This window comes from Pecten maximus, chromosome 9 (assembly GCF_902652985.1).
Source record: "Pecten maximus chromosome 9, xPecMax1.1, whole genome shotgun sequence".
Taxonomy (NCBI): Eukaryota; Metazoa; Mollusca; class Bivalvia; order Pectinida; family Pectinidae; genus Pecten; species Pecten maximus.
The window spans coordinates 45136428-45156075 of NC_047023.1; the positions used below are offsets into that span (position 1 = coordinate 45136428).

General features: G+C 43.0%; 1 protein-coding gene and 2 long non-coding RNA genes across 3 annotated transcripts in view; 2 read left to right on the forward strand and 1 right to left on the reverse strand.

The window, feature by feature from the left end:
- The window catches only part of LOC117334523, a 41007-nt gene that overhangs the window by 15148 nt on the left and 6211 nt on the right, over positions 1–19648 (reverse strand). The window contains exons 6-7 of the mRNA XM_033894201.1: positions 14029–14099; positions 3143–3262 (exon numbers count right to left, since the gene is read on the reverse strand). Of these exons, the coding sequence (XP_033750092.1) occupies positions 3143–3262; positions 14029–14099 (191 nt within the window). The remainder of the gene's footprint in view (positions 1–3142; positions 3263–14028; positions 14100–19648) is intronic.
- On the forward strand, positions 4315–5566 carry LOC117334525. The gene is made up of 2 exons (XR_004534188.1): positions 4315–4510; positions 5062–5566. It is a non-coding gene; the product is annotated as an uncharacterized LOC117334525 (long non-coding RNA).
- Positions 10446–11716, forward strand: LOC117334524. The gene is made up of 2 exons (XR_004534187.1): positions 10446–10667; positions 11212–11716. It is a non-coding gene; the product is annotated as an uncharacterized LOC117334524 (long non-coding RNA).

Sequence of the window (19648 nt, forward strand, 5' to 3'; positions counted from 1 at the left end):
GAACACCGCAAACAACCTAACACCACCTGCAAACAACAACGCACACCAACGCACACCGCCGCACACCACCTCAAACCGCACAGATCACCGCCACACCACCTCACACAACCTCACACCACCTCACACAACCTCCAACAACCTCACAACCTCACACCACCTCACACCACCTCACACAACCTCACACCACCTCACACAACCTTACAACCTCACACCACCTCACACAACCTCACACAACCTTGCACCACCTCAAACAACCTCACAACACCTCACAACACCTCACACCACCTCACACACGTGCACAGCACGCAAACAGTGCACACCACTGGTCACACACCTCACACAAACCGCACACCACCTGCACACAAAACCTCACAAACCGCGCACAACACCTGACAGACGTACACACCCCAGCACCTGTCCACTACCGCCATACAACTCAAAAACCGCACACCTCACTCCTACGCACACCACCTCACCCACAACCTCATACCGCACTCAACATCCCAACAACCTCAAAAACACTCACACAACCTGCACCACTCAGACAACATCCCCTACCTCAAACACCTAAAAAACCTACACAACCTCACACAACTCAACCTACTCACACAACATCCACACAACCTCAGACAAACTCACAAAACCTAATACAACCTAAAACAAACCTATCAACCGAACACCACCTCAGACAACACGTCTCACTACCACCTCACACATAACCTTGCACCACCTCATACAAACCTCCCAAACATGCACAACAACCTCCCACACCCGCAACACCCGGTCACACCGCACACAACCGCCAAGAAACCCGCCACAAGCAGCACACCACTCTTCAACGACCGCACACAACCTCACACTCACACCACCTCAAACACTCACACCACTCACAAAACCTTGCACCACATACACCGCCTCACAAAGACCTCACACCACCTAACATCGACCTCACACCACTGCACCAACCTTGCACACCTGCCACACACCTCACACACAACCTGCAACCCACATGCCAACCACCGGTCACACCATCCGCACACAACGCACACAACATGCACACCCAGCTCTGCAAATCAAGCCTCACACAACCTCACACCACATCACACCACCTCACACCTCCTCACACAACCTCACAAAACCTCACACAACCTCACACCACCTCAGACCACCTCACACCACCTCACACCACCTCACACAACCTTGCACCACATCACACCTCCTCACACAACCTCACACCACCTCACATCACCTCACACCACATCACACAACCTTGCACCACCTCCACCCACGGCACACACGACACCACAGCACACCACGCACACACCCACACAACGCACACACAGCTACACCCACCGGCTACAACCACCGCAAACAACAGCACACACCTCACACAGAAGCACACCAAACCGCACAAAAACCGCACACAAACGACACCATCCGCACCACCACCGCACAAGCAAACAACCTCACACCACGCAAAACAACCTCACACCACGCGCACACGCCGCACACCACCGCAAACCGAGACACCACCGCACACAGACCGCACACGAACCGACACCGACAGCACAAAACCCCAACAACCTCACAACCTCACACCACCTCACACCACCTCACACAACCTCACACCACCTCACACAACCTTACAACCTCACACCACCTCTCACCACCTCACACAACCTCACACAACCTTGCACCACCTCAAACAACCTCACAACACCTCACAACACCTCACACCACCTCACACAACCTCACATAACCTCACACATCACACCACTTCACACCACCTCACACAACCTCACAACACCTCACACAACCTCACACAACCTCGCACAACCTCACAACACCTTACAGCCTTACAACACCTCCCATCACCTTCCACTACCTCACAACACCTCACACAACCTCACACCTCACTCCACCTCACACCACCTCACACAACCTCACACCTCACTCCACATCACAACACCTCACAACACCTCACACAACCTTGCACCACCTCATACAACCTCCCACTACCTCAAACAACCTCCAACCACCTTACACAACCTCACACCACCTCACACCTCCTCACACAACCTCACACCACCTCATACAAACTCACAAAACCTCATACAACCTAAAACAACCTTACAACCTCACACCACCTCACAACACCTCACACCACCTCACACAACCTTGCACCACCTCATACAACCTCCCACAACCTCACACAACCTCCCACCACCTCAAACAACCTCACACCTCACACAACCTCCAACAACCTCACACCACCTCACACAACCTCCTACTACCTCAAGCAACCTCGCACCTCACACAACCTCACACAACCTCGCACAACCTCACAACACCTTACAGCCTCACACCACCTCCCACCACCTCACGACACCTCACACCACCTCACACAACCTCACACAACCCCCCCACTACCTCAAACAATCTCCCACCACCTCCCACCACCTCACAACACCTCACACTACCTCCCACTACCTTATACAACCTCACAAAACCTTGCACCACCTCACACCACCTCATACAAACTCACAACACCTCACACAACCTCACACCACCTCACACAACCTCACACAACCTCACACCACCTCACACAACCTCACACAACCTCACACCTCACACCTACTCACAACACCTCACACCACCTCACACAACCTCCCACAACCTCACACCACCTCACACAACCTCACACCACCTCACACCACCTCACACAACCTCACACAACCTCTCACCACCTTACACAACCTTGCACCACCTCAAACAACCTCACACAACCACACACAACCTCTCACCACCTTACACAACCTCACACAACCTCATATCACCTCACACCACCTTACATGCGTGTACAACATGCAAAACAGCAGGTAACATTAATGAAATGTGACCAAAATTTCATAACTCAAAATCCCAGTAAAGTTCATTGGATCAGTACTATCAAGTAAAACAATAGATATATCTTCAATTTAAAAGCCTTCAAATCACCATGAAAATTAAATAACTTTAGAAACATTAGGTTGCTAAAACTCCTACCAGTAGTGTTAGTGGGAAGATTTCCCTATTGTTACTGAGAAGATTTGCCTCCCTTTTGGGCCCTTCAGGTTGGGGCTCTTTACAGAGATTTACTTACTTATCAAACATTTGTGAGTAGAACTGTGCGACCAGTGCCCCCAATTCCGCCCCGACAAAGATGAAAGGTTGAGGCTCCTCACTGCTCACAGTCAACAAGTGATTAAGGTCATCAGCCATTCTACAAAAAATATCAAAATAATGAACACAGCGTATTACATGTAATTATCAAAGACTTGGAAGCTTTACAATAAAATACAGCTCAATCTCTGTAATCAAACTCAAGACTGATCATAAGTAACTATTATACCAGTTGGGCAACCAGATTAGTGGTGTCTGGATAGTGGGGTAACAAGATGAGTGGTGGCTGGATAGTGGGACAATCAAACTAGTGGTGGCTGGATAGTGGGACAACCAGATTAGTGGTGGCTGGATAGTGGGACAACCAGATTAGTGGTGTCTGGATAGTGGGACAACCAGATTAGTGGTGTCTGGATAGTGGGGCAACAGGATTAGTGGTGGCTGGATAGTGGGACAACCAGATTAGTGGTGTCTGGATAGTGGGACAACCAGATTAGTGGTGACTGGATAGTGGGGCAACAGGATTAGTGGTGTCTGGATAGTGGGGCAACAGGATTAGTGGTGACTGGATAGTGGGACAACCAGATTAGTGGTGTCTGGATAGTGGGGCAACAGGATTAGTGGTGGCTGGATAGTGGGACAACCAGATTAGTGCTGTCTGGATATTGGGACAACCAGATTAGTGGTGTCTGGATAGTGGGACAACCAGATTAGTGGTGGCTGGATAGTGGGACAACCAGATTAGTGGTGTCTGGATAGTGGGGCAACAGGATTAGTGGTGTCTGGATAGTGGGGCAACAGGATTAGTGGTGGCTTGATAGTGGGGTAACAAGATTAGTGGTGGCTGGAAAGTGGGACAACAGGATTAGTGGTGTCTGGATAGTGGGACAACCAGATTAGTGGTGTCTGGATAGTAGGGCAACAGGATTAGTGGTGGCTGGTTAGTGGGACAACCAGATTAGTGGTGACTTGGTAGTGGGACAACCAGATTAGTGGTGTCTGGATAGTGGGACAACCAGATTAGTGGTGTCTGGATAGTAGGGCAACAGGATTAGTGGTGGCTGGATAGTGGGACAACAGGATTAGTGGTGACTGGATAGTGGGACAACCAGATAAGTGGTGTCTTGATAGTGGGACAACCAGTGTCACAATCGCTTGTATTTGTATATTTGTCATATGTGTCTGTATATATTGTGACGTGTTGTTACTATCTGTATGGCGTAACGGATGTTCCGTAGAGGGTGAGTGAGCGCGCACGAGCAGGAGCCATGACAGTGTTCTAACAGGCCGTGTCGACGCATTTGAGATATTTTAACATTATACGGGCACAGAAACCTTACAGTCTGTGGTAAGTATTGTTTTATCAGTTAGTAATTATATATATATTGGATAATCATCGTTTATTTTGTGTAAATAGGGGTTATTTTACCTTGGAATGTTGTTCATGCATTATGTCAACGTGCGGTCCAATCATGCATATCGTTCACTGATTTGTAACTTGTAATTTATTTATATACATTTGTTCAATCGTACTTCCAAATATAAACATGTATATTAGATATTTGGAAGGTATTTAGGTTATTTGTGTATTTAATATGACTTTATAAAACTTCAGTGCTAGTCAAATTTTATTGTATGGAAGCCCATAGGGATCGTACGGTTAGTTTTTGTATGATTAAGTTGATACATGGACCAGCACTTTTTCGGGGTAAAAAGGTGTCAATATTATTACATTTCCTATAATTGTATTCATTATTCATGCCATATTTATGGTATTCATGATACATTTTAGAAATAATATTTGAAATGTATACTTTGAAAGTAGGTGTAATATTATATAAATTAGCAATATGCGTGGTTGTGTATTTGTGTGTAGCAAGTGTGTTTATGTTTCCACAGCAATAATGTGGACTGGAGAGAGCTCGAGGTGAAGCCAGATGGTCAAAACCGCCTGAGTCATATTACAGGACCAGATGCTGCCATACTGGACTTCAGTAAATAAAAGCCCTATGTTGAGGACAAGGCACCATTTGCCGAATTATGGAGACCCAGATAGATCTGACGACGGGTTCTCATATGTCAGTGATTGACAATATATCTACATTCATCATTCATTCGATGATATCAGCCGTACGTGTAGGAGGCTGTGCAGACAGACAAAGTGTTATTTAGTCTGTGATTTTTTTTGTATAGGATATTGCAACACGTGGGTAAACATCAGACCAACAGACTGGTGTCCTATATAAATGCAGCTGATCTCCACCTAGTGTTTTCTGGAGCATAGGAGACATGTGCAGAGACATTGTTAAGTGTGTGTAAGATGTGAGAGTGTGACATGAACATTTGTAGTAATCTTGTTGTATTTTGTGTTGTGTTGTGTATATAAATTTACTATTGTTGTACATATCCGTTATTGAGTTTTCTTTTCCCCAACTGGAGACAACCTCGCTTGTCCCACGTTACAAAATTGGTGGCAGCGGTGGGATAAGCCACGTTTGTCTCTGTAGGGATTAGAATACCTATAACGCTTGATGGTAATGTAAGAAAAACATTCCTAGGGATATTTCTTGGTACAGGAATTTGTCTTTGGGTTGTAAGTATTATTTACCGTTGTTACTTATCTGGACGGTTCTACATGATACAGGTAAGTACGAGAACTCGGGAGTTCCAAAGGACAAAGCGGAGCCTGTGTGGTAAGTATTACCCTGTGCTGTTTGTGTGTGTAGTCTTATTTTGTCATTCTTCTTTGATTGTTTCCCCCTGTTTGTTCATCACCATGACGTCTATTAAGGAGTTGACGGGGATTGGAAAGGATTTGGGTTATAAAGATACAGAGCTTCAGAGTTTTGTGAAGTCAGAACAAGCCCGAGAAAGAGATGAACGAGAAGCAGAAAGAGAAAGGAAGAAAGCTGAGGCAGAAGAGACAATGCAATTAGAGAAAATTAGAATAGGAACTGCCATTGAACTGGATAAGTTAGCAAAGGAACGAGACGACCGAGAGGAAGCACGTGCCGAAAGGGAACACAGAAGGAAAATGGAGTTGCTTCAGGCGGGTTCTGCAGAAGGTACCAATGTGACAGATTACGTTCAACACCAACATGAGTTTAGAGGTGCTAGGGGACCTAAGCTTCCATCCTTTGAGGAAGGTAAGGACAATATCGACGCCTACATAGAACGATTTGTTCGGTACGCATCAGCGCAACGATGGCTGCAAGAGCAATGGGGAGCTAATCTAGGAGCTTTACTGAAGGGAAGAGCTTTAGACGTTTTTACTCGCCTGTCAGTTGAGGATTCTTTGAATTTTGATACTCTGAAGAAAGCACTCTTAAGGAGGTTTGAGAAAACTGAAGAGGGATTTCGGAAAAGCTTCAGATCAGAGAGACCAGAGCCTGGCGAAACCTTTTGTCAATTTGCGATAAGGTTAGACGGATATTTGCAGAAATGGGTTGAGATGACGAACACACCGAAGACATATGATGATCTGAAGGATTTAATGGTGAGGGATCAGTTCCTGCACTGCTGTGGAAAGGATCTCGCATTATTTCTCAGGGAGCGTGTTCCAAAGTCTATGCAAGAGATGGCGAGATTTGCGGATCAGTTTGCCGAGGCAAGAGGAACCAAGACAAATGTGATGATGGCACGACCGGCGAGACCTGGTGACAAGCAACACAACGCTAACCCTTTGGACATCAAGACCAATGATAAGAAAGGAAACTCTTTTGCGAAAGGTCCAGTATGTTTTAAGTGCCTCCAACCAGGACACAAATCTTTTGAATGCCCAAACAAGAAGTCTGGAAACCGGGTAGCTGGAATGACAAGAACTGTTGAGACGAAAGGCAACATACAGACAACAGAGTCCAAGGCCGTGGTAAGTAAGGGACAGGTTTCTGTAACTGGGAAAGGAAGAGGAAAGCGCAAAAACCAAGGATGGAAACCTATGGATAGCTCGTCGTGTGCTGTTGATACAAACACTCCGGAGCTGAGTAAGTCTTGCAGCGCTGATTTATCTGTAGCTACGAGTATGCCGGTAGTAAGAGGATGTATTGGAGAACACTTCGTGACTGTCTTGCGAGATAGTGGTTGTAGTGGGGTGGTTGTGAGAAGGAGTTTGGTGGATTCTACGCAAATGACGGAAAAGAACCAGCTATGTTCTTTAGCAGATGGATCCCGGATACAAGTTCCGATCGCTGAAGTGGAAGTTGATACGCCATATCTTACGGGAGCAGTGAATGCTTGGGTACTTGACACTCCTCTCTACGATTTGATAATTGGCAATGTGGATGGGGCCAGACCACCTGATCAGCCAGATGGAAGCTGGAAACGGACCCAGGAGACTATGCTAGCTGTGGAGACGAGGGCACAATGTCATCGAAGACAGCAAAGTTATAAACCGTTGAAGGTGTCTCATGTGTTAGACGTAGGGGACGTGGATGACTTGAAGAAAGAGCAACAGGATGATGAGTCGCTGAGCAAAGTTAGGAAGCTAGCTGATGATGGGAATATCGTAGAAAGGAACGACGGTGGTAAGTCAGAGGTGTACTATCACAAAGGTCTACTGTACAGGAAATTCCACAGCCCTAAGGTGTCAAATGGCAAGACATTTCGTCAGTTGGTGGTACCTCGCAAGTTCCGTCAGGCTGTACTAAAACTAGCGCATGATTCGATCATGGCAGGACATCAAGGAGCGAAGCGGACAACTAGCCGTGTCTTGACAGAGTTCTTTTGGCCGGGATTGCAATCGGATGTCGTTCGTTACTGCAGGTCATGTGATGTGTGCCAGAGAACGGTACCAAAAGGGAGGATTACCAAAGCGCCGTTAGGTTCGATGCCTTTGATCGATACCCCATTTAAGAGGATAGCTGTAGACTTGGTTGGACCGTTGCAACCCGCAACAGACAGAGGGAATCGCTACATCCTCACCGTTGTGGACTACGCAACACGTTATCCAGAAGCGGTAGCTCTCAGAGGGATAGAAACGGAGAGAGTGGCAGAAGCCTTGGTCGACATCTTTAGCAGAGTTGGTGTACCATCGGAGATGCTAACCGATCAAGGGGCGCAATTCACTTCCCAGATGATGAGGGAGGTCAGCCGTCTTTTGTCCATTCGTCGCCTGACTACGACCCCATATCATCCCATGTGCAACGGGCTCGTAGAAAGATTCAACGGAACACTCAAACAGATGTTACGTCGTATGTGTTCCGAGAGGCCAAAAGATTGGGACAAGTATTTGAACGCCTTGCTTTTCGCCTACAGGGAAGTTCCCCAAGAGAGTTTAGGGTTCTCACCGTTTGAGCTGCTATATGGGAGAACGATAAGAGGTCCGATGATGATTTTGAAAGAACTATGGACGAAGGAAGTACCAGATGACGAAGTTAAAACAACTTATCAGTATGTGATGGACCTTCGTGAGAGATTAGATGAGACCTGTGAACTGGCAAAAGAACAGCTGAGAACAGCGAAGATCAGCCAACGGAAGTACTATAACAGAAAGGCCAAGGATCGACAGCTTGATGTTGACGACAAAGTACTTATACTACTTCCAACGAAAACCAACAAACTGCTGATGCAGTGGAGGGGTCCATACAGTGTGACGGCGAAAAAGGGTCCAATGGACTATGAAGTAGACATGGTAGGCAAGAAGAAGACATTTCATGTCAATATGCTGAAGAAGTACTTCGAGAAAGATGTGGAAGGAGCGGGAAGTATTGGAGGAGTCTTATGCTGTGTAACCGCAGCTGTAGTGCATGAGGATGAGTTGGAACCAGAATGTCATCGAGAGTTGGAATCATTTCCAGTGCGAGCAGGGAAAGAAGGAATGGAAGATGTCAATGTTTCTGAGCATCTCACCACTGAACAGAGGAATGATGTGGATACGCTTCTATCGAACTTTAAGGATGTTTTGACGGATAAACCTGGGAGAACCAACCTAGCAAGTCATGACATTTTCACAACGACAGATGATCCTGTGAGAGTTAGGCCATACCCACTTCCTTTTCACACGAAGAGCATAATCAAGGAAGAAGTGGAAAGTATGCTTGAGATGGATGTTATAGAACCATCCACATCACCATATTCTGCACCAGTCGTTATGGTCAAGAAGAAGGATGGTAGTAATAGGTTCTGTATAGATTTCAGGAGCTTGAATAAGGTAACGGTCTTCGATGCAGAACCTATGCCCAACACCGAGGAAATTTTCGCCAGACTTGCGGGATGTTTCTATTTTTCGAAGCTTGACCTTACAAAGGGGTATTGGCAAGTGCCAATGACGGACAGAGCAAAGGAGATGACTGCTTTTTCTACTCCTCAAGGACTATTCCAGTTTAAGGTCATGCCTTTTGGTTTAGTCAATGCACCTGCAACGTTCAGCCGATTGATGAGGAAGCTGCTGATGGGCATAGCAAACGTTGAGAACTTCATCGACGATATTCTGATGTATACAAAGACCTGGACAGAACATCTGGACACTCTCAAGGAATTGCTGTTGCGACTAAGGAATGCAGGACTTACAGCTCGACCAACGAAGTGTTTCCTCGCACATAAGAGTTTGCCTTGTTTAGGACACATAGTTGGAGAACAGAGACTCTTGCCAGAACCAGAGAAAGTAAAGGCAATTCTTGAAGCCCCGCGTCCAGAAACAAAGAAACAAGTGAGGTCATTTCTCGGCTTGGCAGGATTCTACCGGAGATTTGTTCCAAATTTTTCCGCCGTTGCGGTACCACTTATAGAGCTTACCAAGAAAGGAAGCAATCACAAAGTCATCTGGGGAGACAGCCAGGAGAGATCGTTCAATGCGTTGAAGAAACTTCTGACCTCCCAACCGATCTTGAAGCTTCCGGATCTGGATGAAGACTTCATTCTGAGAACAGATGCCTCTGACCAGGGGATTGGAGCTGTTTTACTCCAAGAGGAACATGGAAATAAACTACCGGTAGCATATGCCAGTCGGAAATTGCAACAGAGAGAGCAGAATTATGCAGTGGTTGAGAAAGAATGCCTTGCTATTGTTTGGGGGATTCAGAAATTTGAGCAGTACATCTACGGTAGAGAATTTCTTCTTGAAACGGATCATCAACCCCTGGTGTACCTGCAGCGATCCAAAACAGCCAATGGAAGATTAATGCGATGGGCTCTTATTCTCCAGCAATACAGGTTCAGAATCTGTGCTATAAAAGGAAGCGACAATGTTGGAGCTGACTACTTGAGTCGTACTTAGGAGACTTCATACCTGGATTGAAACTACCTGTCATTTACGCGATGTGAGTTATTGTAAAATGTACCATTTTCTTAGGCAGGGGGATATTGTCACAATCGCTTGTATTTGTATATTTGTCATATGTGTCTGTATATATTGTGACGTGTTGTTACTATCTGTATGGCGTAACGGATGTTCCGTAGAGGGTGAGTGAGCGCGCACGAGCAGGAGCCATGACAGTGTTCTAACAGGCCGTGTCGACGCATTTGAGATATTTTAACATTATACGGGCACAGAAACCTTACAGTCTGTGGTAAGTATTGTTTTATCAGTAATTATATATATATTGGATAATCATCGTTTATTTTGTGTAAATAGGAGTTATTTTACCTTGGAATGTTGTTCATGCATTATGTCAACGTGCGGTCCAATCATGCATATCGTTCACTGATTTGTAACTTGTAATTTATTTATATACATTTGTTCAATCGTACTTCCAAATATAAACATGTATATTAGATATTTGGAAGGTATTTAGGTTATTTGTGTATTTAATATGACTTTATAAAACTTCAGTGCTAGTCAAATTTTATTGTATGGAAGCCCATAGGGATCGTACGGTTAGTTTTTGTATGATTAAGTTGATACATGGACCAGCACTTTTTCGGGGTAAAAAGGTGTCAATATTACATTTCCTATAATTGTATTCATTATTCATGCCATATTTATGGTATTCATGATACATTTTAGAAATAATATTTGAAATGTATACTTTGAAAGTAGGTGTAATATTATATAAATTAGCAATATGCGTGGTTGTGTATTTGTGTGTAGCAAGTGTGTTTATGTTTCCACAGCAATAATGTGGACTGGAGAGAGCTCGAGGTGAAGCCAGATGGTCAAAACCGCCTGAGTCATATTACAGGACCAGATGCTGCCATACTGGACTTCAGTAAATAAAAGCCCTATGTTGAGGACAAGGCACCATTTGCCGAATTATGGAGACCCAGATAGATCTGACGACGGGTTCTCATATGTCAGTGATTGACAATATATCTACATTCATCATTCATTCGATGATATCAGCCGTACGTGTAGGAGGCTGTGCAGACAGACAAAGTGTTATTTAGTCTGTGATTTTTTTTGTATAGGATATTGCAACACGTGGGTAAACATCAGACCAACAGACTGGTGTCCTATATAAATGCAGCTGATCTCCACCTAGTGTTTTCTGGAGCATAGGAGACATGTGCAGAGACATTGTTAAGTGTGTGTAAGATGTGAGAGTGTGACATGAACATTTGTAGTAATCTTGTTGTATTTTGTGTTGTGTTGTGTATATAAATTTACTATTGTTGTACATATCCGTTATTGAGTTTTCTTTTCCCCAACTGGAGACAACCTCGCTTGTCCCACGTTACAACCAGATTAGTGGTGGCTTGATAGTGGGACAACAGGATTAGTGGTGTCTGGATAGTGGGACAACCAGATTAGTGGTGTCTGGTTAGTAGGACAACCAGATTAATGGTGGCTTGATAGTGGGACAACAGGATTAGTGGTGGCTGGATAGTGGGACAACCAGATTAGTGGTGTCTGGATAGTGGGGCAACAGGATTAGTGGTGTCTGGATAGTGGGGCAACAGGATTAGTGGTGGCTTGATAGTGGGGTAACAAGATTAGTGGTGACTGGATAGTGGGACAACAGGATTAGTGGTGACTGGATAGTGGGACAACCAGATTAGTGGTGTCTGGATAGTAGGGCAACAGGATTAGTGGTGGCTGGTTAGTGGGACAACCAGATTAGTGGTGACTGGATAGTGGGACAACCAGATAAGTGGTGTCTTGATAGTGGGACAACCAGATTAGTGGTGGCTTGATAGTGGGACAACAGGATTAGTGGTGTCTGGATAGTGGGACAACCAGATTAGTGGTGGCTGGATAGTGGGACAACAGGATTAGTGGTGGCTGGATAGTGGGACAACCAGATTAGTGGTGACTGGATAGTGGGGCAACAGGATTAGTGGTGGCTGGATAGTGGGACAACCAGATTAGTGGTGGCTGGATAGTGGGACAACCAGATTAGTGGTGTCTGGATAGTGGGACAACCAGATTAGTGGTGTCTGGATAGAAGGGCAACAGGATTAGTGGTGGCTGGATAGTGGGACAACAGGATTAGTGGTGTCTGGATAGTGGGACAACCAGATTAGTGGTGACTGGATAGTGGGGCAACAGGATTAGTGGTGGCTTGATAGTTGGGCAACAGGATTAGTGGTGGCTGGTTAGTGGGACAACAGGATTAGTGGTGGCTTGGTAGTGGGACAACCAGATTAGTGACGACTGGATAGTGGGGCAACAGGATTAGTGGTGGCTGGAAAGTGGGACAACAGGATTAGTGGTGACTGGATAGTGGGACAACAGGATTAGTGGTGACTGGATAGTGGGACAACCAGATTAGTGGTGACTTAATAGGGGGGCGGCCTTATTAGTGGTGGCTGGATAGTGGGACAACAGGATTAGTGGTGGTTGGAAAGTGGGGCAATTGGATTAGTGGTGGCTCGTTAGTCGGGCAACATGGTTTGTTTTGGCTTGTTTTTGTTTAACGTCCTATTAACAGCCAGGGTCATTTAAGGATGTGCCAGGTTTTGGAGTTGGAGGAAAGCCGGAGTGCCCGGAGAAAAACCACCGGCCTATGGTCAGTACCTGGCAACTGCCCCACGTAGGTTTCGAACTCGAAATCCAGAGGTGGAGGGCTAGTGTTAAAGTGTCAGGACACCTTAACCACTCAGCCACCGCGGCCCCAGTTGGGCAACAAGATTAGTGTTGACTTAGTAGTGGGGCAACAAGATTAGTGTTGACTTAGTAGTGGGGCAACAGGATTAGTGGTGACTTGATAGTGGGACAATTGGATTAGTGGTGGTATGATAGTGGGGCAGCTGGATTAGTTGTGGTATGATAGTGGGGCAGCTGGATTAGTTGTTGGTGGGATTATGATATGAGATAGGTTTCTCTACCCTACCCTACCGTAAATGGTTGCTATCTGTTCCTGTGTCTGTAAGGGGAGATAACTCTTAATCTTACCTTTCTACCATAAACATCTGCCATCTGTTCCTGTGACTGTAAGGGGGAGATAACTCTAAATCTTACCTTTCTACCGTAAATGGCTGCCATCTATTCCTGTTATTGTAAGGGGGAGATAACTCTAAATCTTACCTTTCTACCGTAAATGGCTGCCATCTATTCCTGTTATTGTAAGGGGGAGATAACTCTAAATCTTACCTTTCTACCATAAACATGTGCCATCTATTCCTGTTATTGAAAGAAGGGGATAACTCTTAATCGTACCTTTCTACCGTAAATGGCTGCCATATGTTTCTGTGACTGTAAGGGGGAGATAACTCTAAATCTTACCTTTCTACCATAAACATGTGCCATCTGTTTCTGTTATTGTAAGGGGGAGATAACTCTTAATTTCACCTTTCTACCGTAAACATGTGCTATCTGTTCCTGTTATTGTAAGGGGGAGATAACTCTTAATCTTACCTTTCTACCATAAACATATGTGCCATCTATTCCTGTTATTGTAAGGAGGAGATAACTCTTAATCTTACCTTTCTACCGTAAATGGCTGCCATCTGTTCCTGTTATTGTAAGGAGGAGATAACTCTTAATCTTACCTTTCTACCGTAAATGGCTGCCATCTGTTCCTGTAATTACTCTTCGACTCATTGGCATCTTCTGTCACATTCTGGAATTTATGCATAAATTCATGATTATGAGTTTAAGTCCAACCTTAACCCATACATAAACATAAACTGCCCAGCCAAAATTTACGCATACCACAAACAAATATACACAGTACATGTACAACTTTCCTAAGATAAACAGCTAAATACAAATTTCCATCTGCTATGTGTGGAGCAGTAAATTGGTTACTTAGATTTAGCTCAACATTGTTTATTTCAAAATAAGAATTTTGGATGTAACAAAGAATTTCTTCATGTCCTATGGAATTTGTTATAAAGAAGTTTATTATATAAATGGGCTGTGACATTCAACATGTGGTATATATATATCATATAACAAAGTATTTCCTCATGTCCTATGAAATTTGTTATAAAGAAGTTTATTATATAGATTGTCTGAAACGTTCTACATGTGGTATATATATATCATATAACAAACAAGAGATCCCAGAGGGATCTTGGCGCCCACCATTGAATGATCTTTATAGGTTCCATGTCAGATTGATCTTTTCTCTATTTTTCCCTTCCTCTTACTAATCTGTGCAAATTGAGAAACATCTCTCAAGTACTTTTCAAACAAGGGGAACCTATATATGAAATTTGAGAAAGATCCCTTCAGTACTTTCTGAGAAATAGCGATAACAAACTTCAATTGTCAAAATCCAAGATGGCTGCCTGTCGGCCATGTTGTTTTCCGATTGGTCTCAAAATGCAATATGCATAACTAAGCACCAAGGGGAACCTACATATGAAATTTCAGAAAGATCCCTTCAGTACTTTCTGAGAAAAAGCGATAACAAACTTCAATTGTCAAAATCCAAGATGGCTGCCTGTCGGCCATGTTGTTTTCCAATTGGTCTCAAAATACAATATGAATAACTAGGCACCAAGGGGAACCTACATATGAAATTTGAGAAAGATCCCTTCAGTACTTTCTGAGGATTAGTGATAACAAGAATTGTTTACAGACGGAGGGACGGACGGACGACGGACGACGGACTACGGACGCAGGGCGATTTGAATAGCCCACCATCATGATGATGGTGGGCTAAAAATATAAGATATATCTAGTATTTCATATAACAGAAATTAATGATATGTTTTTACTGTTATAAATACAATGTAACAGAAAACCCTGACATATTAATGTTTTATATAACATAGAATTCACACTATTTTATTATACTCAACAGACATTCTTTTGTATTTAGGTCAATTAAAGAAAAATAAAAAAATACATGTATTTATTCATAAAAACGATATGTCATTACTTTTGTATATCTTAATGCTGTCAATACTATACATTTCATTAGCCTTCTGTTCAAGTTCTCCTGACATGATTCTATTGCATATCTTAAGAAGGAGTAGATACACGTGTGGTTTAGAACTTGAGCTGATTTCCACGAGGTAAGCTAACAACAAATGGCTAAAGCTTACAGTTCTGCTGTGCTTGACAACCATAGTTAATCTGAGACAGAAATGTGGATTGTGAATATATCAATTAATTAAAAACATAAAAGGTGTTAAACAAAAATGTTGAGTTGTTTCTATTAATTTTGTTATCAATACTGGTGTCTATATGCAGGTTTACTGGAACTATATCATCTTAGGAACCACGGCTAGCGTAGTTACCAATGTTGTAACACACCTGGTCTGTAACATTCTACACATTGGTCTGTAACATTCTACACATGTGGTCTGTAACATTCTACATGTGGTCTGTAACATTCTACATGTGATCTGTAACATTCTACACGTGTGGTCTGTAACATTCTACACATGTGATCTGTAACATTCTACATGTGGTCTGTAACATTCTACATGTGGTCTGTAACATTCTACATGTGGTCTGTAACATTCTACATGGGGTCTGTAACATTCTACATGTGGTCTGTAACATTCTACATGTGGTCTGTAACATTCTACATGTGGTCTGTAACATTCTACACATGTGATCTGTAACATTCTACATGTGATCTGTAACATTCTACATGTGGTCTGTAACATTCTACACATTGGTCTGTAACATTCTACACATGTGGTCTGTAACATTCTACATGTGGTCTGTAACATTCTACACATTGGTCTGTAACATTCTACATGTGGTCTGTAACATTCTACATGTGGTCTGTAACATTCTACACATGTGGTCTGTAACATTCTACATGTGATCTGTAACATTCTACATGTGGTCTGTAACATTCTACATGTGGTCTGTAACATCCTACATGTGGTCTGTAACATTCTACATGTGGTCTGTAACATTCTACACATTGGTCTGTAACATTCTACACATGTGGTCTGTAACATTCTACATGTGGTCTGTAACATTCTACACATTGGTCTGTAACATTCTACATGTGGTCTGTAACATTCTACATGTGGTCTGTAACATTCTACACATGTGGTCTGTAACATTCTACATGTGGTCTGTAACATTCTACATGTGGTCTGTAACATTCTACATGTGGTCTGTAACATTCTACATGTGATCTGTAACATTCTACACATTGGTCTGTAACATTCTACATGTGGTCTGTAACATTCTACACATGTGGTCTGTAACATTCTACATGTGGTCTGTAACATTCTACACGTGTGGTCTGTAACATTCTACATGTGGTCTGTAACATTCTACATGTGGTCTGTAACATTCTACATGTGGTCTGTAACATTCTACATGTGGTCTGTAACATTCTACATGTGGTCTGTAACATTCTACATGTGGTCTGTAACATTCTACATGTGGTCTGTAACATTCTACACATGTGGTCTGTAACATTCTACATGTGGTCTGTAACATTCTACACATGTGGTCTGTAACATTCTACATGTGGTCTGTAACATTCTACACATGTGGTCTGTAACATTCTACACATGTGGTCTGTAACATTCTACATGTGGTCTGTAACATTCTACACATGTGGTCTGTAACATTCTACATGTGGTCTGTAACATTCTACATGTGGTCTGTAACATTCTACACATGTGGTCTGTAACATTCTACATGTGGTCTGTAACATTCTACATGTGGTCTGTAACATTCTACATGTGGTCTGTAACATTCTACATGTGGTCTGTAACATTCTACATGTGGTCTGTAACATTCTACATGTGGTCTGTAACATTCTACATGTGGTCTGTAACATTCTACACATTGGTCTGTAACATTCTACACATGTGGTCTGTAACATTCTACATGTGGTCTGTAACATTCTACATGTGGTCTGTAACATTCTACACATGTGGTCTGTAACATTCTACATGTGGTCTGTAACATTCTACATGTGGTCTGTAACATTCTACATGTGGTCTGTAACATTCTACACATGTGGTCTGTAACATTCTACATGTGGTCTGTAACATTCTACATGTGGTCTGTAACATTCTACATGTGGTCTGTAACATTCCTACATGTGGTCTGTAACATTCTACAATGTGGTCTGTAACATTCTACACATGTGGTCTGTAACATTCTACACATGTGGTCTGTAACATTCTACACATGTGGTCTGTAACATTCTACACATGTGGTCTGTAACATTCTACATGTGGTCTGTAACATTCTACACATGTGGTCTGTAACATTCTACACAGTGGTCTGTAACATTCTACATGTGGTCTGTAACATTCTACATGTGGTCTGTAACATTCTACATGTGGTCTGTAACATTCTACACATTGGTCTGTAACATTCTACACATGTGGTCTGTAACATTCTACACATGTGGTCTGTAACATTCTACACATGTGGTCTGTAACATTCTACACATGTGGTCTGTAACATTCTACACATGTGGTCTGTAACATTCTACACATGTGGTCTGTAACATTCTACATGTGGTCTGTAACATTCTACATGTGGTCTGTAACATTCTACATGTGGTCTGTAACATTCTACACATGTGATCTGTAACATTCTACACATGTGGTCTGTAACATTCTACACATGTGGTCTGTAACATTCTACATGTGGTCTGTAACATTCTACACATTGGTCTGTAACATTCTACACATGTGGTCTGTAACATTCTACATGTGGTCTGTAACATTCTACATGTGGTCTGTAACATTCTACATGTGGTCTGTAACATTCTACACATGTGGTCTGTAACATTCTACATGTGGTCTGTAACATTCTACATGTGGTCTGTAACATTCTACATGTGGTCTGTAACATTCTACATGTGGTCTGTAACATTCTACATGTGGTCTGTAACATTCTACACATGTGGTCTGTAACATTCTACATGTGGTCTGTAACATTCTACACATGTGGTCTGTAACATTCTACATGTGGTCTGTAACATTCTACATGTGGTCTGTAACATTCTACATGTGGTCTGTAACATTCTACATGTGGTCTGTAACATTCTACATGTGGTCTGTAACATTCTACATGTGGTCTGTAACATTCTACATGTGGTCTGTAACATTCTACACATGTGGTCTGTAACATTCTACATGTGGTCTGTAACATTCTACATGTGGTCTGTAACATTCTACATGTGGTCTGTAACATTCTACATGTGGTCTGTAACATTCTACACATGTGGTCTGTAACATTCTACATGTGGTCTGTAACATTCTACACATGTGGTCTGTAACATTCTACACATGTGGTCTGTAACATTCTACACATGTGGTCTGTAACATTCTACACATGTGGTCTGTAACATTCTACACATGTGGTCTGTAACATTCTACATGTGGTCTGTAACATTCTACACATGTGGTCTGTAACATTCTACATGTGGTCTGTAACATTCTACATGTGGTCTGTAACATTCTACATGTGGTCTGTAACATTCTACATGTGGTCTGTAACATTCTACATGTGGTCTGTAACATTCTACATGTGGTCTGTAACATTCTACACATGTGGTCTGTAACATTCTACATGTGGTCTGTAACATTCTACACATGTGGTCTGTAACATTCTACACATGTGGTCTGTAACATTCTACATGTGGTCTGTAACATTCTACATGTGGTCTGTAACATTCTACATGTGGTCTGTAACATTCTACATGTGGTCTGTAACATTCTACATGTGGTCTGTAACATTCTACATGTGGTCTGTAACATTCTACATGTGGTCTGTAACATTCTACATGTGGTCTGTAACATTCTACACATGTGGTCTGTAACATTCTACATGTGGTCTGTAACATTCTACATGTGGTCTGTAACATTCTACATGTGGTCTGTAACATTCTACACATGTGGTCTGTAACATTCTACATGTGGTCTGTAACATTCTACATGTGGTCTGTAACATTCTACATGTGGTCTGTAACATTCTACATGTGGTCTGTAACATTCTACATGTGGTCTGTAACATTCTACATGTGTGATCTGTAACATTCTACACATGTGGTCTGTAACATTCTACATGTGGTCTGTAACATTCTACATGTGGTCTGTAACATTCTACACATGTGGTCTGTAACATTCTACATGTGGTCTGTAACATTCTCCCATGTGGTCTGTAACATTCTACACATGTGGTCTGTAACATTCTACATGTGGTCTGTAACATTCTACATGT